Raw genomic sequence first — 25,031 nt, 5'->3', positions numbered from 1 at the left:
GGGCCTAAGAAAATATTTGAAGAGATAATAGCTGAAAACTTCCCTAACATGGGAAAGGAAACACTCAAGTCTAGGAAGTGCAGAGTCCCATACAGGATAAACCCAAAGAGGAACACACCAATACAGGTAGTATTCAAATTAACAAAAATTAAAGAAAAAGAACTCATATGTGGAATTTAATGTTTTTTAAATAATATAAATGACCTTATTTACAAAACAGAAACAGACTCACAGATTTCAAAAACAAACTTATGGGGCTTCCCTGGTGGCACAGCGGTTGAGAGTCCGCCTGCCGATGCAGGGGACGTGGGTTCGTGCCCTGGTCCGGGAAGATCCCACATGCCATGGAGCGGCTGGACCCATGAGCCATGGCTGCTAAGCCTGCGCGTCCGGAGCCTGTGCTCCGCAATGGAAGAGGCCACAACAGTGAGAGGCCCACGTACCGCAAAAAAAGAAAAAAAGAAAAAAGAAAAAACTTATGGTTACCAAAGGGGAAACATGGAGGGGGCGGGGATAAATTAGGAGCTTCAGATTAACACACACACACACTACTATATGTAAAATAACAAACAAGGACCTATTGTATAGCACAGGAAACTCTACTCAATATTCTATAATAACCTATATGGGAAAAGAATAAAAAAAGAATCAATATATGTATATGTATAACTGAATCACTATGCTGTACACTTGAAATTAACACAACATTGTAAATCAACTATACTCCAATAAGTTTTTAAAAAAATTAAAGACAAAGAGAAATATTAAAGGCAACAAGAGATGGGCTTCCCTGGTGGTGCAGTGGCTGAGAATCCACCTGCCAATGCAGGGGACACGGGTTCGAGCCCTGGTCTGGGAAGATCCCACATGACACTGAGCAACTAACCCCGTGCGCCACAACTACTGAGCCTGCGTGCTGCAACTACTGAAGCCCACACGCCTAGAGCCCATGCTCTGCAGCAAGAGAAGCCACCGCAATGAGAAGCCAGTGCACCGCAACAAAGGGTAGCCCCCGCTCTCCACAACTAAAGAAAGCCCGCACACAGCAACAAAGACCCAACATAGCCAAAAAAAAAAAAAAAAAAAAAAGCAAAAAGAGAAAAGCAACAAATAACATACAAGGGAATCCCCATAAGGTTATCAGCTAATTTTTCAGCAAAAACTCTGCAGGCCAGAAGGGAGTGGCATGATATATTTAAAGTGATGAAAGGGAAAAACCTGCAGCCAAGAATACTCTGCCCAGCAAGGTTCTCATTCAGATTCAATGGAGAAATCAAAAGCTTTACAGACAAGCAAAAGCTAAGAGAATTCAGCACCACCAAACCGGCTTTATAACAAATGCTAAAAGAGCTTATCTAGAGAGAAAAGAAAAGGACAAAACTAGAAGATAGAAAATCACGAATGGGAAAGCTCACAGGTAAAGGCAAACATACAGTAAAGGTAGAAAATCATCCACACAAAAATATGATTTCAAAACCAGCAATCGAGAGGAGAGTACAAATGCAGGATATTGGAAACGCATTTCAAATTAAAAAACCAGCAACTTAAAACAATCTTGTATATATATAGACTGCTATATCAAAACCTCATGGTAACTGCAAACCAAAAATCTATATGGGAATAACCTTCTGTCTGTTTAAATTATTATTTATTTTGGCCACACTACACGGCTTGCAGGATCTTAGTTCCCCAACCAGGGATTGAACCTGGGGCCATGGCAGTGAAAGCGCTGAGTCCTAACCACTGGACTGCCAGTGAACTCCCAAAGATACTTTTCCTATTTAAATCTCTTTAAAAGATAATTGACTGTTTATAAAGAAAACAACAGTGTATTGGGGATTTGTAACAAAGGCAGAAATAACTATGACAATAGCTCAAAGCCTGGGAGGAGAGAAATGAAATATGCTGTTGTAATATCAAACATGAAATGGCATAATATCACTTGAAGGTAGACTGAAAAGTTAAAACTGCATATTATAAACCCTATGGGACTTCCCTGGTGGTCCAGTGGTTAAGACTCCAGGCCTCCACTGTAGGGGGCACAGGTTTGATCCCTGGTTGGGGAACAGAGATGCCCACATGCCATGTGGCGCGGCCAAAAAAAGTATATACCATAAACCCTAAAACAACTACTTAGGGCTTCCCTGGTGGCACAGTGGTTGAGAGTCCGCCTGCCGATGCAGGGGACACAGGTTCGTGCCCCGGTCCGGGAAGATCCCACATGCCGTGGAGCGGCTGGGCCCGTGAGCCATGGCCACTGAGCCTGCGCGTCTGGAGACTGTGCTCCGCAATGGGAGAGGCCACAGCAGTGAGAGGCCCGCGTACCACACACACAAAAAAACAACTACTTAAATAATACAATAAACAGTAATAACTAATAAGTCAACAAAAGAGGTACAGTGGAATTATAAAAAGTATCCAAAGGAAAGCAGAAAAAGAGAAAAAAAAAAGACAGAGAAAATTATATATTTAAACCCAATCATATCAATAATCACACTAAATGTAAATGGCCTATACACCTCGATTAAAAGACAGATTGTCTGAATGGACCCAAAACCAAGACAAAAAACAATGGAAAAAAACCCCAACTATATGCCGTCTTTGAGAAACCCACTTTAAATATATAGATACAAATAGGAATTAAAATAAAAGGATGGAAAAGACGTACTGTGCTAACACTAAGAAAGCTGAGGACTGTTAATATTATAAAGATTGCTATATTAATATCAAAGTGTACTTCACAGCAAATATTACAAAGAATACAGAAGGTCATTTCATAATAATAAAGGGGCCAATTAAACAAAGGCACAACTATCATAAGTATTTACACATGTAATAACAGGACTTGAAAATAATGGAACAGAAATTATAGAATTATAAGAAAAACAGACAATCCGCAATTATAATAAGAGATTTCCTGCTCCATAATATATAGAACAAGTAAACAGAAAATCAGTAAGGATATAAAGGCTTGAAAAACACTATCAACCAATGTTGACCCACCTGCCATTTTTATAACATTCATCCAACCAAAACAGAACGCACATTCGTTTCAAGTACATACAGAACAATCATGGCCTGGAGAATATTCTACGGACACAAGAAGCCTCGATAAATTTTAAAAGATTCAAGTCATACAGAGTATGTTCTCTGACCACAGTGAAATTAAAAACAATAACAAAAACAAATCTGGAAAATATCCAATATTTGGAAACTAGATTCCACAATAAATAGCCCATAAATCAAAGAAGAAATCAAAGTTCTTTAAACTGAATGAAATGAAAAGACACATCAAGTTTGTGAGATGCAGGTAAAGCACTTAACAGTTATATTTAAAAAGAAGTCAGATCTCAACAGTGACCTCAACTTTGACCTTAAGAAACTAGGTAAAGAAAAAATTAAGCTCAAAGTAAGCAAAAGAAAGGAAGTGATAAAAATCAGAATAGGAAATGTATGAAATGGAAGCAGAAAAACAGTAAAGGAAATCAATGGAATCAAAGTTGATTTTCTGAGATCAATATAATTGATAAATCTCTAACCCAGTAGTTGCCCTGCTATGGCCCATAATCCAGCTACCTGCTTTTGTAAATTAAGTTTTATTCACCCATTCATTTGTGTATTGTCCATGGCTGTGTTCACTCTGTAACAGTGTTGTTGAGTACAATAAGTCCCGTACAAATGAACGAGTTCCATTCCGAGAGTGAGTTCATTAAGTGCAATAGAAGTTAGCCTAGGTACCCAACTAACACAATCGGCTATATAGTACTGTACTGTAATAGGTTTATAATACTTTTCACACAAATAATACATAAAAAAACCCACAATAGAGAAAACATTTTTAATCTTACAGTACAGTGCCTTGAAAAGTACAGTAGTACAGTGCAACAGCTGGCATACAGAGGCTGGCATCGAGGGAACAGGCAAGAAAAGTTACTGACTGGAGGAGGGAGAGGAGGTGGGAGACGGTAGAGCTGAAGGATTGCCAGCAATAGGAGACACAGGGCAAGCTGCTATTTCACTCATGCCTGATGTTGATGGCACAGGTTCTGGTTCCTTGCTGGATTCAATTCTATCTACCCTCCTGAGAAAACGATCCAGTGATGTCTAGCTCCTTTTTTTCTCGTCATAGGTGACATGGTAGCACTGGATTGCACTTTGGCTGCTGTAACCTTCGTGTACCGTTCTACATTCGGTTCCTATGCCTCAAAAACTAACAGTGCCTCCTCAGATAAAGAAAATTCCCTTGCCATTTCCTGCGTCATGAATCTCTTCGGTTCTTCATTTACTTCTTCTTCCTCTTGTCTCTCTTCGTCCTTTCTCTGGGCCTCCAATTCCTGGCGCCTCTTAGCAGTACCAGCTACATTACTGCTGCTTTTACGTTTGCTTCTAGATGTCCTGGGCTTGAAATAAAGATACCGTACTACTGTACTCCATACAGTACTGTACAGTACACAGAAACACAGCCACTTGTAGAGGATGCACACACGTGACAATGTACACCAGACACGTGAACTAACTTACATGACTGGACACACAAACTCATGTTCGCATCTTTGAAAGTTCACAACTTGAAGGTTGGTATGTAGGGGGCTTACTGTAGTTGAAATACACACAGTATAGCCTGCAAAACCTTAAATATTTACTATTTGGCTTTTATCAAAGAAAAATTTGGAGATCCGTGCTCTAGCCAAACACATTAGGGAAAGAGAAAAGACACAAATTATCAACAAACGAAATTAAAGAGGTGACATCACTACAAACTTTACAGATATTTTTTAAATAATAAGGGAGGGAATATTATGAATACCTTATGTTAATAAGTTAAACAACTTACTGAAATGGACAAATTCCTTGAAAGACACAAACCATCAAAGTTCACGGAAGAGGAAATAAATAGGGAATTCCCTGGCGGTCCAGTGGTTGGGACTTGGCGATTTCACTGCCATGAGCCTGGGTTCCATCCCCTTTTTTGAACCTACACCCCCTGCAGTGGAAGCATGGAGTCTTAATCCCTGGACCACCAGGGAAGTCCCCCTTTTTCTTTATCTCAGTATAATTCAGAGTCCCGGCTGTCATGAATTAGCTGCATAGCCTACGCAAGTCACTCCTTTCCACATATGAAATTGGGGCAATTCTTCCTACCTTTCCCACCCCCACTAGGTTGTTGAGAGAAAAACAAATGAGCTCAAAATGAGCTAAGGTACTAGATGGTCCAGGGCAAAGTATGAGGTGCTGAGGGGTAATGAATAATGCTGCTAAGGTTCAACAACTCTCAGGACTGAGGCTTCTGAGGAATCTGCCTTCCTCTCTTCAGTTGGAGGCAGCCCCCAGCCCACCCCAAATCATCCCCAGAGCTGCAGCCACCTGTCAGTTTCCTCCAACTCCAATAAAAGAGAAAACTATACCTTGAATGTCTGGCACTCTGAGAAGGATGATGCTGGATCTGCTGGGGTTCCAAGAAGCACAGAGAAAACCTAGCCCTGCTCACCTTCCCCCATTCTTCAGAGCTGACTCCAGTCCACTCTGGTCTCCCTAAAGTCTCCAAAGAGCACACAGGAGAAGGAACCACAAGACTCAGCTGAACTCCAAGTACAAACTTTATTTCTATCACAAGGATGTTAATAATTATAATAATAATAATAACAGTAAAATAAAAAGAGGGGGAGGGGGCTCTGATTCTTGGTTTTCAGAGCAAGCCATGAGCTTAGGCCTCACTCCTGATTAGCGCAGAGCCCAGCATGGCCCTGGAGGGGACAGAGAGCCCCCAGCCTTTCCCATCAGAAGGCAGTGAAGGCAAAGGAGCCATGCTCCCCATCAGAAACAGAAGGCAGTGATGCCAAATGCCAAAGAAGCAGATTAAAACAAAGCCTGTACATAGTCCGCTCACCTGTGGCTCAACTCATCTCCAAACCTCGTTCCTAACACATATTGCAACTGGCCTGAACACTTTACCAAAGCTCCTCCACGCACACCAGAGGCCCAAATTCTAGAGTGAGGATGGGCAGTACACAGGAGAGGATATCCAAAAGTTCCCCAATTTAGGCCACCACATGAAGAGCATCACCTCACTGGTGGGGACCAGGTTTCTAGAACCCTCCCTCTTTTCACCAGGACCACACAGCACCATGAAGCAGTGGTGACAGCATGTCAAAAGATGAAGCCCTGGTGGGCCAAGAGGCCGTAACTTATGCTGCCAAAAGGCAGCAGCTAAAGCTGAAACATTCTCAACAGCCTCCCTGCTAACCCTCCCTCAAACCCCCAAACTCCCACAGCACAATCTCAAAAGACACAAAATGGCCATAGCCTAGAAAAAGTTACATCTGTCAGATGGCCCCTACCCACAGAACCCAAGGGGCGGGGCTGCACCACGGCAACTTGTGCAGGAAAGATGGAACCGATGCGCAAGTTCCCTGCAGACACTGTTACTCCTCCTCCTCTTCCTCCTCTGCATCCCCAGCTCCCTGCTGCTTGGAGGGTTTTGCCTGTTGAACAATAGAACACAGACGAAGTTTACGTAGAAAGTAAGAAAGCAGCACTCCTCCTGAAGAGCGCCAGAAATGTCAGGCTTCTATGGAAACCTCCTCATCAAAAGCACAAGAACAGTCCTCAGCCACAACCGGCCTGTTGCCCAGCTGCTTCTGACTTCAAGAACCATACCAGCCCACCCACTTCTGAGTCCTCAATGAGCATTCTGGGCTGGATCCCGCTCACCTTTGCAGTTCTGCTGCGGTAGCTGGCGGTCGTGGGGGTGACCCGGGGGTTCCTGCCACCTTCATTCCTGCCACTGAAAGAGAAGGATTGGAAACTAGTTCCCGAGATGCCCCAAGCAAAAGTCAGAAAACTCAGAACAGAACAGCTGGAACCAGACAAAAGCAGCTCTCCAGTAGCAGATAAAACTAATGAATAAAAAACCACACAGGGGTTTCCCTGGTGGCACAGTGGTTGAGAGTCCGCCTGCCGATGCGGGGGACACGGGTTCGTGCCCTGGTCCGGGAAGACCCCACATGCCGCGGAGCGGCTGGGCCCGTGAGCCGTGGCCTGCGCGTCCGGAGCCTGTGCTCCGCAACGGGAGAGGCCACAGCAGTGAGAGGCCCGCGTACCGCAAAAAAAAAAAAAAAAAAACACACAGAGCAAAGGAACATTTTGAATCAGGCCACGATACAAGCGAAGTCCACACTTCCACGTTCTCCTGAGCCACCCACAAGCTCCACTCCCAGGCCACTGATTCTCACCTTGCTCCACATCTCCCTGAAGGCCCACGGGGGAAAGAGGGCACAAGGTTTTCTGGGTAGAGACTTCGAGCGGAGTGAACCACTGGAACGTGCCCAGGAGCCAGGGCCCCATTATGGCTGTTTCGATTGTGCCCCTGGATGCCCTGGCTGTCTAAGTTGTTGAGCTTCAGAGCGCGAGGAGGGCTGGGCTGGCACCCAGGTCTGGGGCCTGATGTGGATGTTGTCAGGCGGTTAGAAGTAGCCGTCATATTGTTAGTGGGTCTGCTGGCAGGGAGAGGATAGGTGGGCCCTTTGGCCATTTCCTGCTTGATATCATCCATGTAACCAGAAGACAGGTCTCCTGAGAAGAGAAAAGAGCACCAGCTTTAGGGAAAAGGCTGCTCTTGCTATTAGTGCTGGATTTGGAGCAGGAACAAAAGATGCTGGGTAAAAGATGACTGCCTCATCCCTAAAGGATGCTGAAACCCATGTCTCCAGGACAGGGTTGGAAACATTAATCCACACTGTACACTTACCGCCTAAGTCCTCACTAACTAGTCAACAATGGTGCACAAGCAAACTTTGAAGAATCATTTCTAATTGGCTTTGGGCTTCTAATGGCAACGGGGTTTCAAAAGCAATTTTACTTGCCTAGTTGTGAGACTATTACATAATAAGAATACTGATAATAAGTTTGATTATCCTACTCTAGTTGAGCATATTTCAACTAGAAGCAGGGGCCCAGGGCAGCCACAGTAAGGCTGAAAATTATCTTCCAATCATCCGCTAAATGTACTGACAGGGACCAGCGGCTGAATAAGCACTGACTGATATGCATAGCTCATGGCTGTCCCCAAAGCCATTACCCTATAAAGCTACACACCCGAGACACCTGAGTCTAACACAGGACCACAGGTAGCCCCAAGGGAGTCCCCAGTGAGCTCGTACTATGCTTGCTAATTTGGGATGAAGGTAAAACCCATTTTAGAGTAGCAGATGAGAAATGGAAAGCAGGCCCAAGGCAGCAGCAGACCTGCAGCCTTGGCTCATCCCTGGCTAATACCCTGGTGTCTGACACGCCTCTTGGGTAGCTCTGGTGAAGTCTGTCGAGGCTGGAGATCCTGACTAGGAATCCCCTCCGACATGTGGTTGTTTGCTGTAGCTGGGCGTTGGTCACACTGGTCCTAACAAGAAAAACCAGAATTAGTACCTCTGGACTGAGTCATTCCTCAGAGAGGGAGCAGCGGGAGGAAAGGAAGGAACAGCAGGTTGGGTGAACACACCTTATGGGGAGGCTGGCGGGGGGGGGGGGGGGGCGATGGGACAGGATGACTTTGACAACCACTGAGAGGAAGGGCCTGGGACTAAGAGGAAGCACACCTGGAACAGAGCAATCATTCCAACTAGCACTGACAGAAGCACTCTCTGATTTGTTCAGGGATGAAAGAAGGGCTGGTCCTAGGAGCCCAGAAAAGCATGTCTACATTTTGACCACAGAGTATTTGCACCACTGCTTATTTTGTAGTCTCCTGAGGAGACAACAAGCAGTGACTTATCTACTGCTTGATCCAAAGGCAAAAGTCTTTATTACAGAAATGCAATGTGTGGTGTTCTAGCAACAGCTAGCTATAGGGCATTGATTACAGAAATGCCCCTGAAATACCTTCAGTGTTAGCTCCCACGACAAACAAGATGGGGCAGAAAACGTATCTTCCATTAAGATGCTGGCATCCTAGACTGCAAAAGCTGAAAAAGGACTTCAGATTATCTAGTTTAACTCCTTCATTTACAGATGTCCCCAGTGAGGGAATGGGACCTATCTTAGACCAACCATATGGCAAAGCTAGAATTAGATCCCAGTCTCCTGGAATGCAAGACGCAAGTGCCACCCCAACAGGGAAGAACCCACCTGGTCAAAAGTAGAAATTGTCGATGACCTCAGGGAAATGCTTTTCTAAACCCTCTGGCAAGTCCTCCATGCCTGCTTAAATAGAGTCCTGGCTCCTTGGGCCACAGCTAGTGACGGGATGGTTTCCACTGCCAGAAGGCGGAGAAAGTCCAAAGGCCTGAGGTACTTTATACCTCAGACAGCTCACAAAACAGGACATGGCCAGTAGCCAGATCAGGTATGCACACAACTTAAAGGCCAAAGAGGCATTCTTGGCTCTAAAAGCCTCAGGTTCGCTCAGAGGATCAACAGGATGGAAGAAGTGGACAGGTCCTCCAAGTGTTCTTACCTGGTGATGGAATAGCACCTCCTCTTCCAGCTGGACCCCACAGAATTCACAGGGGATGATGATGCTGTCCTCCACAGAAGGTGAACTGCTCAGGCCCATCAAAGAGTCTAACTGGTTACTTGCAGCCTGCTGCATCAACTTCTGGAAGATGACATCAGGGTCCTCCACCCCTTTGGGAGAAGCATTGCCCACACTGATCGGAGGTAAGGCACATGAAGGGTTACAACTCGTCTGTCTCAAAAAACATAGGTTAAAAAAAAAAAAGCAGAGGTTAAGGAACAAACTAAATTCTGAAAATATTTTCCATAAGTCACAAAATCTTAATAATGTTTAATATTGGGGAGAGGGACTAAGAAGGGTCAGAGGAACACAGATGGAACACTCACTTTGCTTTTATTTTAAACATTTCTGTACTGTTTTAATTTTTTTTTTTACTGTGTTAATGTGATTATTCTTTTTAAATTAATTTGAAAAGATTCAAGATTCTTCCCACAGTCATACAGTAAGAGAGGCCCAAATATTCTTTGTTATCCCTATTAATGGATTTTCTCATGCTACTCCCAAACCAAATACTAGATGTATTCAGATGCTGTATTGTTCCACTTACGGGGGGAATGCATGTTCCACCCAGAGCACAGGGACTACTTAACAGCTATGGAAGTGCCAGACTAGGCCAAACCAAATCAGAGAGTAAGTGTTGAGGGGAAAAGTGGCTCCCTCCATCAGTGGAGCCACTCTTCAAACACAAAGGCTACTCTCTAATCATTCCTAAATAGCACAAGAACCTTCAATCATTCAAAATACCTGACACCTTTCATATACCAGGCGTTAAGAGATTCCAGAAACTAAGAAAACCCAGAACCTGTTCTCAAGGAACTCAGCCGAGTGGTGCAGACCAACAGGGGATCAGCAAGACAACACCACAGGGTGAGGGTAACAGGCTAAGAGAGCTGTGGGCACAGGACTTGCGGGGAGCATGCAGGTGGGACCTCTGGCCTAGCCTTCAGAGCATTCCACAGGATGGTTTCCTGAAAGTCATGTCTGAACTGAGTCTATGAGTGAGGGGTGTGTTAAGGAAGCGGGGTAGCTGGCAGAAAAGTAAAGTGCAAAACAGATTCCTGACCCTCCCGGGAACTGCAAGGACTTCAGTATGGCTCCAATAAATCAAATGTACCATGAGATGAGACCAGATTACAAGATGGTCAGTAGAGATGTACACTATCACCACAGAACGGAGTCAGCAACTGGGCCTGCTGGTGTAAATGTTACTTTGCCCAAGAGGGAATGAGGCTGAGTTCTCATGCCCACATGTCAGTCACCCCAGGGTTAAAAACACAGTTGCTACTCCTATCACAGGAGTTGTATTAAAATAGTTTACTCAAGATCTCGTGTGGCCTGCAACACCAATAGGGCCTGCACATATTCCTCCCTAAAGCTTAAAGCCCTCAGGTAATTCACAACACACCTGATGGTCAATCAGCAGTTCCTCTGGGTAGAGCTCCTCACAAAATTCACAAGGCAACATGGTCTCATCAGCTGCACCTAGGTATCAGGCCACACAGTCAGACTCGAACAAAAACAAACCTGATTCTACCTTTTATCCCCCCTGGGGGGTTTGATAGGAAAGTCTGATTTCCTTTGCAATTTCTTGGACATAGCAATTTGTGGGGCTGAAAATCCTTGAAGGGAAACTATTTAAGAGACAAACCCTAAGCAAAAAACCTGCACTACAGAAAGAGATTTACTTGTCACCATTTCCTGAGAAGCAGTAAAGTAGTAGTTTACCCACTACTCCAATTAAGAAAGAAATTTAAATGTGTCATAACCCTAGTCAGTAATCTAAAAACCTTCTGTGCATTATTTCAATCCTCAGGAAAAATGTTATGAAGTAGATCCACATGACCCTCATTTTACAGATGAAGAAACTGAGGCTTGGATATTACTGGAAGACAAATATCCTGAGAAGAAAAACCCTCCCAGTACAAAATATAAACAAAAGATGCTGAATAAAAGTAACTTAAATGAGAAAATACTGGGTTGGCCAAAAAGGTCGTTCAGGTTTTTCTGTAAGATGTTACAAAAACCCAAAAGAACGTTTTGGCCAACCCCAATAAATAAGAGTAATTTTAATCCCAGGCATCCCAAAACACAACAGCCTCAGTCAGACTGTTGAACAAGGGAGGGTGAACGATGCGAGGAGGTAAGGAAACTTGCCTAACTAAGCTTTGGCTCTACGTAGAAGAGAGAAAAATCTCTACTAAGGAACAGTAACCAGAGTTTGGCCTTTACGTGGGTTTGAGTAGAGAATCTACATTTATGTTTTTACATAAATTCACATTTATGGTTTTAAGAAGCCCAGGCCAAAACTTCAATTTAAAATTATTCCAGTCAGTAGTATCCCCAGGAGCCTGCTAGAAGCATATATAAATACCCTCAGAGGAACACACCAGAAAACTTAATGTTAAAACACACGCACACACACACGCAAGCACACAGAGGGAAGCAGCAAGCCACCGTTGAGAGTCAGTAGAAACAGCAAATAGCAAAAAATAGACTTTAGGTATATTTTCAGAGACAATAGAAAAACAAGTATTTTTAACATGTTTAAAGATATGACAGGGACTTCCCTGGTAGTCCAGTGGTTAAGACTCTGCGCTCCCAATGCAGGGGCCTGGGTTCAATCCCTGGTCAGGGAACTAGATCCCACATGCTGCAACTAAAGATCCCACGTGCCACAACTAAGACACAACTGGGCAGCATGCATGCATGCATGCAAGAATGAATGAATAAATAAGTAAATAAGTAAATGAATGAATGAATAAGTAAATAAATAAAAGTTGGGAAAAGCAAATGAACAAAATTTTAAAAAATTCTATCTCATGAAAAACTTTCAATTTTATATAAATTGTTTAGTGTAAGACTTTAAAAAACTGTAGAGACAGAGGCTAGTGTAAACAAACATACCCCTTATGTCATTCAGAGCACCGGGACCTTCACGGGACTGGTCTGCCTCACATATGACCCTCCAGAAGTCCTGCTCTGCCAAGTTGGGGGCCTGGCCTTCATTTTGCAGACTTAGGGCCAACATGAAATCCAAGTTTGCACTGTCTTCACCACCCTCTTTGAGGGTCTGTCGGCTTCTATTCCTTTCCTGCCTTTCTTGTTCTTCCACTGGGGAAGAAAAAAAAAAGCCAGTATTCAAGAAACGTTAAAGATGGTGCCATCCCTTAGTTCAAGTCCATGCCTAGCAAATATTCAAGGTTTATAGGAATCTGTGCAGGAACAAAAGAGGCCCAGCCCTTCAGTGCTCATGGGACTCCAAATATTAAGTCTGCCATGATAAAAGCTTCCATTATTATTCTAACTTTTATTAATAAACAATATTAATGAGCTATAACTAAGAGATAGGCACTGTGCTAGGCATTTTATATGTATTTTCTGCATTATAGCAGGATGGCTTAAAGCATGGGGTCAGATTGCCTGAATTCAAATCCCAGCTCTACCACTGACCCACCCTCATAAAACTGTTGTGAGAACTAAATGAGTTAATACATCTAAAGCACTTTGTAAATGCCTTTAAGCACATAGGGTATACTCAGTGTCAGCTATTAACAGCATTGTCATCCATCAACCCTAACTGTCATCCAACAAAAATCCAATAGCAAAGAGGTTCTGTTATTCCAATCTATAGGAAAGTTAAGTATTCTTCCTTATGTTACCCAGCTACAATCAGGTTTCTATAATTAAGATCTATTTGGCTCCAAAGCCCTGTTCCTACCAGCCCTAAGATCTGATACCATTCCAGTTTTCTAATCCCAAACACAACTCACATAGATTATTCTGAATTGGAAACTGGGCTGTCATGCTCCTTTGGTTGGTGGTTCTACTTTGGAAAAGTTCTGATTCAAAGGCTCTCAGGGGCCTTCGAGGGAGCCTCATGGGTGGGTCCAGAGCCTCAATTTGTCTGAGTTGGGATGCAATCCAGATACCATCTTGACCCCAAGAATCATCATATGCATTAGGCGGCATGGCAACCTCATCTCTCTTTTCCTCCACATCTCTCCCACAAACTTCAGGGTGAGTCTTCAGATCTTTCACCAGGACATTGCGCCCACAGTTGCCACATAACTCTGTCCGGGCACCACAGTAATCTTCATGGTCTTTCAGTTTGAGAACAGAAAGTTCCAAATCACAGTGCTGGCAAAGGGCAAGTCGTAGAGGACACTCAGTCTCCTGCAAAACAGAATAAAGAGGCAGATAATATGTGAATCTAAGAGAGGCCATGTTTTATAAAGTACAGGGCAAGGAAAGTAAAAAGTATCTACAAAAATATTCTCTTCCAACCCTAGCTTTGCCTGCCATGGTTTTCTATGTATTTAAGAGTCACCCCTTCCCTCTTTGTCCTGCCACCAAGTTCTACAAAGGAAAAGAAAGTCTTATAAGGAATCTACTCACTCAGCCACCCTACCATCATTTTGTGCACACATTACAAAGTAACCCAAAATCCGCCAGAGAAGCCCAGGAGCAAAGAGCAAAAGCACAGCAATTCATATATGCTTGTCAAAGCTCCCCCAGACCAATTTCCCCTTACTACTCCGATTTAAGTACCTGGCAATGAGGAAAAGGGATTGTCCTTTAGAAAGACACTGATTTTTCAAATCTGCACATTTGTATATAGCACTGGCTTTTTTTTTTTTTTAATTTATTTATTTTATTTTTGGCTGCGTTGGGTTTTTGTTGCTGTGCGTGGGCTTTCTCTAGCTGCGGCGACCGGGGGCCACTCCCTGTTGCGGTGTGCAGGCCTCTCATTGTGGTGGCTTCCCTTGTTGCGGAGCACGGGCTCTAGGCACTCAGGCTTCAGTAGTTACAGCACGTGGGCTCAGTTGTTGTGGCTCACGGGCTCTAGAGCGCAGGCTCAGTAGCTGTGGCGCACAGGCTTAGTTGCTCCATGGCATGTGGGATCTTCCCGGAACAGGGCCCAAACCCGTGTCCCCTGCATTGACAGGCGAATTCTTAACCACTGCACCACCAGGGAAGCCCAGCACTGGCTTTAAATTGACCAAATAAGTCAAGAATCACCAATGAAGATGACCCCAAGAATGTGAATGTATTCAGCAGATGAAGGACAAAACTTTTATACTTAATTTGAAATCGCCACTAAAGCACTAAATAATTAATATTCCTTTAAAAAGATAAGAAAGAATATGTTACTATGATATGGACATTCCAAAACTTGGGAACTTAAACTCAGAACTTTCATATAACATCACTTCTAAAGTTTAGACACTTTATAACCACTGTGTCAAAGAGCAAAATTTCTTTTCATACAAATTAAACCCAAGTTTTATTCTAAATGATACTTCAAACATTTTTCACATTTTGTATATGCATGGAATATCTCTTACAGAAAACATAAGAAACTGACAAAGAGTGCTTAGGAATAGGAGTGGAAGAGAGATAATTTTTATATATATGCTTTGTGGCTTTAAAATTATATACCATGTAGCTATAATATCAATTCAGAAAGATGTTTTTTTAAAGAAAAGTTTTATCAGATAAATGCCATTGATTTAAGTTACTCAAAAGCAAAAGAGAAAATAATTGCTGGCACACACCACATAATATAAAAGTACTTTGTTAACAACCCTAAAAATTGCTAGTAACTCACAAGAACAGCAAATAAAGTGTCAACATTTTTTTTTAAAGGAGAATTTTTTTTAACTCTTTAATCTGTGGTCTACAACTGTCATAGCCTGACTTGCAGGAATGTTAGGAAATACTTTGTACTTGTACATTCATAATGATTGGTGTTATCACCATATGACTCCCAGAAATAGCTGGGAGAAAAAGGAGAAGAGGGGGACAATTGATTGGAGTTGTTTTATGCAGCAAGTAGATGTTAAGAGCCAAAGAAATACTTATTATTATTGTTAATATGACCTCAATCATAACCCCCCTTTTGCTGGTGAGGCCTAGTAAAACGTAAGTCAAATGCTTAGATAAAATAATGACAGTAAGAGTGCTAAATTATTTATGAGATGTTTATCTCTGAGCTGTGGGGTCATGAGTAGTTCTTTCTTTCTTTTTATATTTTCCAAGTTTTCTACATTGAATATGAATCACGTTTTAAAATTATAAATTAATAAGTTAATAGTCTTTTTAGATACATAGAATGAAATGCACAAATCATAAATGCATATACCTTGATGAATTTTTACATACGTACACACACTCTTGCATGACCACCAACTAAATAGTTGTTGGGATTTTTAACTGGTGAATAGGCTCATTCAAAAAAAAAAAGAAATACATATATATATATGTATATACATATATATATACACACACACACATACTCATTCAACTACAGCCAATTTTATCTCAACTAGGGACCAAATTATATTCTCTCATCAAATGCTCTCTGAGAATTTCTTTGGGTGTAAACAGCATGTCATCCAAGTGATCAAGAAGTCAAAATGAAATTATAAGATGTAAGGCAGGCTGTATGCTAGAGGTCGTACCACACTGGCAATCCCAGGCTTGGCTTAGCACTCCAGTGAGCCTGCCAATAAACCCCAGGAGAAATGACTCGGTTCCAAAGGGAAAAAGGCTCTGAGGCTTGAGCATAAAGCACAGCAGCCATGCAGTCAAATCTGGCAGCAAACAAAGTCTCAAATAGGCTTTGAGAGGCAGTGTGCATGGAGCTGGTGGAGAACAAAGACTCAACAACACTGGCTTTCTGCTCTGCATGTGGCTCTGTAATCTCAATAGAACTGGCTCCATGGTAATTCACTGCCTTCATAGTGCAGGGCAACTAACCTCATGCTTCTTTAACTGCCTCTTCTCCAACTTCTTGTTACATTTGCAGGTCACCTAGGGTAAGAAGCAAAAATCAGTAAGTTATTTGTGACAACATGCTCACTTGTTATTACACAATAGCAAGTATAATCCATTTATTAACATCTAAGTACTTGGTGGTTCACCTGACAGTGTTCTGTAGCCATGTGAGTCTCCATGTCAGATTTGGGAAATGGTTCCTTGCAGATAGGACACATACCAATGTTCCTTTGACAGTGGATCTCATGGATGGTAAAGTTAAACACAGGAATTTCTTTTTTGCTATAGAAATAGATCAGAGAAAAAGGCAAGAATTACTGACATCTATGCCCAGAGGTATCGCACGGAAATCTGTCCTGTCCAATCTTTAGTCTCCATTATTTCTCTTTAGTGAGTATCTAGTGTATAAGCTCTTACGACTGTTACTACCCCTGCTTTTCAAGAATTAACTCCTGAAGGTTTTGAGTCTTCTGTGCAACACTCTGTGTTATCAGTGCTATGCACTATCTCTAAAAGCTCAGCCTCACTTTCTAGATGTCAGAGCTTATCACAACTAACAGCATATAGTCAGATGCCAGGAAGAGCTAGCTGAGCTAGGCTTTTCCAAAACCATCCATGCCCCAAAGCACAATGATCCACTCCAGGATTATTTAAAAAACAGCCTACCATTTATTTTCAGTCTCAGATAGCTTTAATCTCAGTAGATTTTATTCCACTAAAAATCAAACCAAAAGGAGCAGATGCCAGCTTTGGGATCGTCAGTGGGGGAAGGGGAACTTGCCTCCTTTATGTCCAACTTGTCTTTTCAAAGCAGGCTAGACGCTAATTGGGACCAAGCTCTGTGGCTGGGTTGATATAAACTTCACTGCAGAAATGTACAGAAATGTACTACATTGTACAGAAATGTACAGAAATGTACTACATTCACTGCAGAAATGTACAGAAATGTACTACATTCACTGCAGAAATTTACTACAGAAATGTACAGAAATGAAATCCTGAACCCCTCTCCCAGAGTACATATACACTCTAACTAGAGGCACTTAATATTCAAAGGCCTTCCTTTCACTCATTTGGTTATGACCGTGAGAAAGCTCCAACTTCACAGTCTAACTAAAGGATGCATTAAAAGAATGTGCCTATAAGTATGTCACCTAGAATAAATTTTCAGAAAATAAAATACTGAACAGGATAAATACAGATAGTTACACAACAAATCTTTAATAACCCATTTTGCCTCTGAAGCTGAATACTATAGAAACCTTCTCCCACGTTAAGTTGTAGATAGCTTATTTCTTTTATAGTTTTTATCTTCATAGTCTAAGAAACATTTCAAAGTAGGATGAATGATGTGCCTCCAGCGATAGTCATACTCCCAATCTCAAAGACCAAGACACCAAAAAATGCAAATTCATTTTTATCCAAAAGTAGAACTATCAAGGCAGCTCTCATACCAAAACTGGAAGGTGATACAGAATAACAATCAAGTGTGAGAAATGGGAAGAAAACTCCAATGGATAAAGAGGGAAATGACCAATGTTTCAATACATTTAACTTCCCCTATTTCTCCAAAATTCCCAGCTTTCTAAGGAAACCACTGGTTTTAAATTAACCCAGCCTAAGTTTTTCAAAACTGTGGAATATTAAAATATATAGTGGAAGTTATCATCTAACTCTATTAAACTAATAAATATTAAAATTAGTCCCACTATTAAAGATGTTATGAAACTAGTACTCTAAAATATTGCTAGTGGTAGTATAAAACCACTACTTTTCAACAGTCTACAGGACTTCCCTGGTGGCGCAGTGGTTAAGAATCCGCCTGCCATTGCAGGGGACATGTGTTTGAGCCCTGGTCCGGGAAGATCCCACATGCCGTGAAGCAACTAAGCCCGTGAGCCACAACTACTGAAGCCACCCACGCACTGCAACGAAGAGTAGCCCCCACTCCCGGCAACTAGAGAAAGCCCGCACGCAGCATCAAAGTCCCAACGCAGCTGAAAATAAATTAATCAATTAACTTAAAAATAATAATTAAAAAATTTTTTAAATAAACTGTCTACAAATGCATCTCTAGGACCATAAAATTATATGCTTAAAGAGTATTTAAAGACCCTGTAATTATATGTTAAAGACCCAGTAATTCCACTCTTGGAATTATGAAGATTATCACTAGTGTCATAAAATGGTAAAAAACTGAAAACCATTAAAAATATCTAAACTCTAAGGGAACAGCTAGTTAAATATGGTACACCAACAAAATGCAAGAAGCAAAGCTGTATCCTGATTGCAAATCCTATGTGCACAAATGCCACAAAAAATTAAAGCCAGTAACTACTGCTTACAGTGCTGAGATTCTACATTCTTTTTCCATAATTTTGACAATAATTTTCTTTTAAAGTCAAGAAAATAAATGTCTACAGTTTTTATTTTACAGGGCTATTTTGACATAGAGCATTCTACATACATAATGCCACTAAAATTTTAGAATTAAAATATATTAAGGACCATAACATAAAGAAGCAAGAATCAAAAGCAGCTGTTAGGTAAGGTCACAGAGCATTTACTATTACACATTTTCACCTCTTGGGAAACCTTGAAAGAAAAAGATAAAAGCTATTTGCAACGATTACATGAAACAGTTGCCTGATGGTTTTGCTTTCTTTTTAAATTTAACTGCCAAGGTAGTTCCGCCAAATGTACTAACCAGACAAAATACCAATATACTTGCTACCTACTTACAGATAAAATCAAGACATTCTAAGTGAGATAAATGAGAACACAATTCCATTCTAGATAAAACTGCTAAAAGCCCCAAGGAAGGACTAGCCAAGTTAGAGATGAAATTCATTTTAGATAGAAATGAATGAAAGGCAAGCCAAGGCTTTCAGAAAAATCCCCAGTAGCCTTCCAAATGCTAAACACATCGAGCCACGCAAAAGTAAAAAGTCAAAGCCTTCTAACACTGAAGTTTCTGTTCCCTAGACGCAAACTCTCCTGCAAACTCTCCCATCAATCAGACAATACAGTAATAAAAGAGATAACATGCAAAAAACATCTTCAATCACAACAAACTATTCTTTTTACTGGCCCAGCAGGTTTAATCGCAGCTTATATTTTGATGAGTACCTTAACTTTTCTTAAGGAACAACAGGAATATGACTCTAGAGACAGAATTTTAAAACCTGGAATTTAAACAGGACTACTCAGACAGGAGGTTTGTGCTGGCTTAGTCAGCTTTCCATGCTAATCTGCTTTTTTTCTTTAAATAAATTGCTTTGGCTTTGAATAACCTTGTTTTCATTAGCTTTCCATTAACTTACCGCCCCCTGCTTTTTTTTTTAAAACTCCCTTAGCATAGTTATTCATTTACTGTCCTAGGTTTGAAATTCCTTCAAATTGGAGTGGACCGATAAAATAAGAATATCTTAACTGATGTTAAAGCCAATTTGTCTGTTTTCTTATAAAATCACAATGTTTCCTTGTGAATATTTGTATCATTGATTATTACACTTTGCATCAGGAACAGTACACATAAAACCTAAACAGAGCTACAATAGTTTTAAAATGGCAAAAGTAATAGTAGCACAGGAGAAAAAATACCCTATAAGGCAAGACACCCTCACAGAAATACAATCTTAATTCTATGCAGGGAAAGAATATTGTGACCAGCAGTTGTTCTGATTATATCCTAATGCTGCCAAGAAGCTGAGCAGAAAGAAAAAGGCAGTAAAAAAATAAAATTTTTTATCTGGCTCAACCTTTCAACAATCTGGGTCAAACTATTTTCCTTATCAACATCTCTGAGAACAAATGCATGGACACCAAGAGGGGAAAGTGGGGGTGGGGGTGGGGGGGAAGAATTGGGATATTGGGATTGACATGTATACACCAATATGTATAAAATAGATAACTAATATTGAACATGGGAAAAAAATAAAGAAATGATTTTAAAAAAAGACAACCTACTGAATGGGAGAAAATAGTTGCAAATGTATGATATCATTTATATGTGGAATCTAACAAAATATGACCAACTAGTGTATATAACAAAAAAGCAGCAGACTCACAGACACACTGAGGAAACTAGTGGTTATGAGTGGGGGGTGGGGAGGAACAATATAGGGGATAGGAAGCAGGAGGTACAAAGTATTGTAAGATGGGCTCAAGGATGTATTTTACAACACAAGGAATATAGGCAATATTTTGTATTAACTGTAAATGGAAAGTAACTTTAAAAATTGTAAAAAATAAAATAAACTTTTAATTAAAAAAAAGAAATAGATAATCTGAATAGGCCTATATCTATTAATGAAACTGAACCAATAATTAATAACCATTCAAAACAGAAAAAAAAAAATCTCTGGACTTCCCTGGTGGCGCAGTGGTTAAGAATCTGCCCGCCAATGCAGGGGACATGGGTTCGAGCCCTGGTCCAGGAAGATTCCACATGCCGCGGAACAACTAAGCCCATGTGCCACAACTACTGAGCCTGTGTGTTGCAACTACTGAAGCCCATGTGCCTAGAGCCCGTGCTCCGCAACGAGAAGCCACCACAATGAGAAGACGGCGCACTGCAACAAAGAGTAGCCCCTGCTCGCCGCAACTAGAGAAAGCCCGCACACAGCAACAAAGGACCAACGCAGCCAAAATAAATAAATTTTAAAAATAAATTTATTTTAAAAAAATGAGGTCTGTGACTGACTTAAAAAAAAAAAATCTCTCACCTTCTAACACAGTTTCGTAAGTTAAACATAGCACAGATAGTTCTGCTTTGCTTTTTTCTTTTGCTTTCAGTAAGGGAATTTGTATGTCATTGAAATACCAGGTTCTTGAGAAATCCCAACCAGGAATCCCAACCAGGAATTACTAGCTGAACTCTTAAGTTTCGTTTCAGCAAGAAAGAGTTGCTCTTTCTTGTCACTCTTGTTGGTTAAAAACAACAAAATAAGAAAGTTTGACATTTAAGTCTGCATCCAGTCTTTCCACTAACAGTTTTGGAATCATGAAATGATAATGATTAAACTGGACTGCTGGAAGACTTTGACTAGACTTTCTTTTTTTTTTTTTTTTTTTTTTTTTAAAGCAGTGGAACATTCCTTCAGCAAAATCCTTTATAAAAACAGTTGAGCTGGGGCTTCCCTGGTGGCACAGTGGTTAAGAATCCGCCCGCCAATGTAAGGGCCACGGGTTCAAGCCCTGGTCCAGGAAGATCCTGTATATCACGGAGCAACTAAGCCCGTGCACCACAGTTACTGAGCCTGCGCTCTGGAGCCCGTGAGACACAACTACTAAGCCCACATGCCACAACTACTGAAGCCTGCGGCACCTAGAGTCCGTGCTCCACAACAAGAGAAGCCACTGCAATGAGAAGCCCATGCACCGCAACAAAGAGTAGCACCCGCTCACCACAACTAGAGAAAGCCAGTGCGCAGCAAGGAAGACCCAGCGCAGCCAAGAATAAATAAATAAATTTATATATATATTAAAAAAAAAAAAAACAGTTGAGCTGCTCTGGTTGTACATGTAGAGCCAAGTTCACACTAAACCTTGCTCCCAATCAACCTCAAGACAGCCACTGTAGCCATTCAGGGAAATCCTTGCAACGTACTTTAAAAAACACTGCTCTAGGGCTTCCCCGGTGGCGCAGTAGTTGAGAGTCCGCCTGCTGATACAGGGGACACGGGTTCGTGCCCCAGTCCGGGAAGATCCCAAATGCCGTGGAGCAGCTGGGCCCATGAGCCATGGCTGCTGAGCCTGTGCATCCAGAGCCTGTGCTCCGCAACAGGAGAGGCCACAACAGTGAAAGGCCCGCGTACCGCAAAAAAAAAAAAAAAAAAAAAAACACTGCTCTAGTCCGAACATTTCATTATATTTTAAGCATCTTTTAAAAAGCAGGAACTTTCCTGGTGATCCAGTGGCTAAGACTCCGCGCTCCCAATGCAGGGGGGGCCCGAGTTCAATCCCTGGTCAGGGAACTGGATCCCACGTGCCGCAACTAAAGACCCTGCATGCAACAACTAAGACCCAGTGTAGCCAAATAAATAATTTTTTTTTAAAAAAAAGCAAAAAAAAGTTTAAAAGTACAATATTTTTCCAGGAAGACAAAAAATAAATTCTCTTACCTATAGGTCAGAAAAGTGAGGTTTCAAAGCAGTCAAGTGACTTGCCAAAAGTCATTAACTAATTAATGGCAGGAACCAGAGCGCTGAATCCCAGCTTCATCCCATCAGTCTAGTCACTACTCTATGCTACCTAACCAACCATGTTGTTGAATTTCTAGAACGGGCAATTTTATCCAAAATTGTTAAAAAAGCTTTAGTCCCACATATTTGCACAACGTATTATATGGCTCCAATTTTAACCTGCCAATAAATAACCCAACTGTCCTCATTGAAAGAACTGTCCTCATTCCAAGAACATTTCTTAGATTCCTTACCAGTTGTCACACAGTCGAGTGTCCTGGCCATCCAGAAATTCAGCCATCTTTAGCTGTTCCTGAAAACAACAAAGGAAGAAGTATGATCTTTCAATTTCATTTCTGCTTTAAGAATGACATGCAAAACACAAAAACAAAACAAAACAAAAACAGTGCACAGAAAATGTCACCAAAACCAGTGCATTTCATTTAATACCCAACACACTAGGGTTTTACCTTTTGATTTTTTAATTTTCATTTTAAGATAATTTGACTTGCAAAAACAGCACAAAGACTTCCCACATACCTCTCACCCAGTACATCATAAATAACCATAGTAAAATGACCAAGTGCAGGAAACTAACACTAATACAATACTAATAACTAATCTACAATTAGTTAATTTCACAAATCATGCCATTAATGCCCTTTCTCTGGTTCAGGATGCAATCCAGAGTCACATATTGCATTTAGCTGTTATTTCTCCTTAATCTTCTTTGATCTGGGAAGTTTCTTCAGTCTTTCTTTTTTTTGTTTGTTTTTTGGTCTGGAGGCATGCAGGATCTTAGTTCCCTGACCAGGGATCGAACCTGTGCCCCCTGTAGTGGAAGCACGGAGCCCTAACCACTGGACCACCAGGGAATTCCTTCAGTCTTTCATCTTGCATAACCTTGTTAAATGAGCTGGCTAGTTATTCTGTAGAATATACTTCAGCTTGGGTTCATTTGATGTTTTCTCATGATTAATACATTTTGGACAGAAATACCATAGAAGCGATGTTGTGCTCATCTCAGTGCATTATACCAGAAAGCACATGATGTTAACAGTCTTATTATTACGGATGATGCTAACTTTTATCATTTAGTTGAGATCGTGTCTGCCAGGTTTCACCACTGAAAATTTTTCCTTCTTTCTCAACAAGATGTCAATACAGAAAGCAAAGCCCTTGCAACTTTAATACCTGTATTTACTTTAGATTATTCCAGCCCACTAAGGCAAGGTAAGAGCCTCGGACGAGGGAAGTGCCCGGTTATCTAGCAACAAGGGAGTTGGGGTGACGCGCAGGGCTCGGAGTCGGCCCCTCTGAGGGCCAATTCTGGTTCTGCCACTCAGCAGATGTGTGATTTAACCTCCCTGAGCCTCAGGTTCCTCACGCAGACAACTGACAATATTTTAAAGAGTCACTGGGAGCAGTAAATGAGCGAATGCATGGAAGCGCTTTGGTAGAATAAGTTTCCTTCAAACCTTAGAAGGCGCCCCTCTTAGGGGTCAGCCAGCACCCCCGGGATTTCCTGTGCCCAAGGCGGTGGAGACACCACCGCAGGGTCCACACCCAGGAGGAGGCGGTTTCCAACTGCCCCCTCCCAGGGGGCGTCCGAGATGGGGAGTGGAGAGGGCACCAGCTTCACAAATAATAGTTGTCACTTACTGTGTGTTCACTGATTGCTAAACGCTTTACACGGACAGTCTTTTAATCCAGACCACAACACTACGAGGTGAAAGCCATCATCCCCATTTCAGAGACCGCGAAAGAGGAAGTCCAGGGAGACAGCCGTCGCACAGTTGTTCCGAGTGGTGACTCGAACACGGGCCCGTCGGCCTAAAGTCCGCACGAGGCCATCCGCGACCCCTGAGGCTGGCAGCTCGCGACTCGGGCCCAGCCCAGCCCGGGGCGCGGTGCCCACGGCGGCGCTCGGAACGACGGCCGCCTCCCAGCCCCCGCGGCCAAGGCCTGGAAGGGGCGGTGCCGCCAGGGGCTGTCGAGGCTACGGTTTCCAGAGAAGAAAGTACGGCCTCCCATACTGGCCAGGGGAGACGCCGCGGCGCGGGCATTTTTCTCCTTACGAGAAACCCCCGCGACCCCCGGGCCCAGAAGACCCTCGCCCACACACCCCGCCCTCGGGACGCCGGCCTCCTCCCGAACTGGAGGCCGCAGGAGGCTCCCCAGGGGCTGGCCACCGCTTCTCTCACCTGGGACGAGACGAAGGACGCCGAACCGACCAGCCAGCCAAGACACTGAGCCTCTTCAGTCGGCCCCCGCGCTGAACAACGGCCCCCGGAGCCGCCTCACCACTTCCGACCGTCTTGGAGGAGCGCGCCCATTGGCCAGGAGCGGCCCAGACTCTCTGCCCATTGGATAGCACCGTTGTCGCTCCCAGAGCCCCGCCTTCCACGCTCCGATTGGCTCCTCAGAGCTCCACGGGGGCGTGTCCCTGGAAGTCCCAACCCATACACATCTGGAAGGAGCGGCGGAGACCGAAGCTGGGAGCCCAGGTCTGCGCCCAGCAACTTCTCCTGACACAGGCTAACCATATTTGCATGAATAAT

General features: G+C 42.5%; 1 protein-coding gene across 1 annotated transcript; it reads right to left on the bottom strand.

Moving 5' to 3' along the window:
• Positions 1-5,579: 5,579 nt before the first annotated feature.
• TRAFD1 (TRAF-type zinc finger domain containing 1) lies at positions 5,580-24,791 on the bottom strand. The gene is made up of 12 exons (XM_027124615.1): positions 24,675-24,791; positions 22,725-22,783; positions 16,432-16,567; positions 16,268-16,321; positions 13,279-13,681; positions 12,413-12,619; positions 10,914-10,990; positions 9,449-9,679; positions 8,275-8,395; positions 7,233-7,572; positions 6,712-6,784; positions 5,580-6,482 (listed from the first exon to the last, which is right to left on the bottom strand). The coding sequence occupies exons 2-12, from the start codon at positions 22,769-22,771 to the stop codon at positions 6,423-6,425; spliced, it is 1,749 nt and encodes a 582-aa protein (XP_026980416.1). The 5' UTR covers positions 22,772-22,783; positions 24,675-24,791; the 3' UTR covers positions 5,580-6,422.
• Positions 24,792-25,031: the final 240 nt, after the last annotated feature.

The sequence above is a fragment of the Aethalodelphis obliquidens genome, unplaced genomic scaffold (assembly GCF_003676395.1).
Source record: "Aethalodelphis obliquidens isolate GAN/ISIS:26980383/991018 unplaced genomic scaffold, ASM367639v1 scaffold28, whole genome shotgun sequence".
NCBI lineage: Eukaryota > Metazoa > Chordata > Mammalia > Artiodactyla > Delphinidae > Aethalodelphis > Aethalodelphis obliquidens.
This window is presented reverse-complemented; position numbering and strand designations above follow the sequence as displayed.

Coding starts and splice junctions, on each gene's coding strand:
- TRAFD1 (XM_027124615.1), bottom strand. CDS start 22,771: ATGGCTGAATTTCTGGATGGCCAGGACACTCGACTGTGTGACAACTG. Junction 9,680..10,913: donor AACTGCTGATTGACCATCAG/GTGTGTTGTGAA, acceptor TTTTTGAGACAG/ACGAGTTGTAACCCTTCATG. Junction 6,785..7,232: donor TCAGGGAGATGTGGAGCAAG/GTGAGAATCAGT, acceptor CTTCTCTTTCAG/TGGCAGGAATGAAGGTGGCA.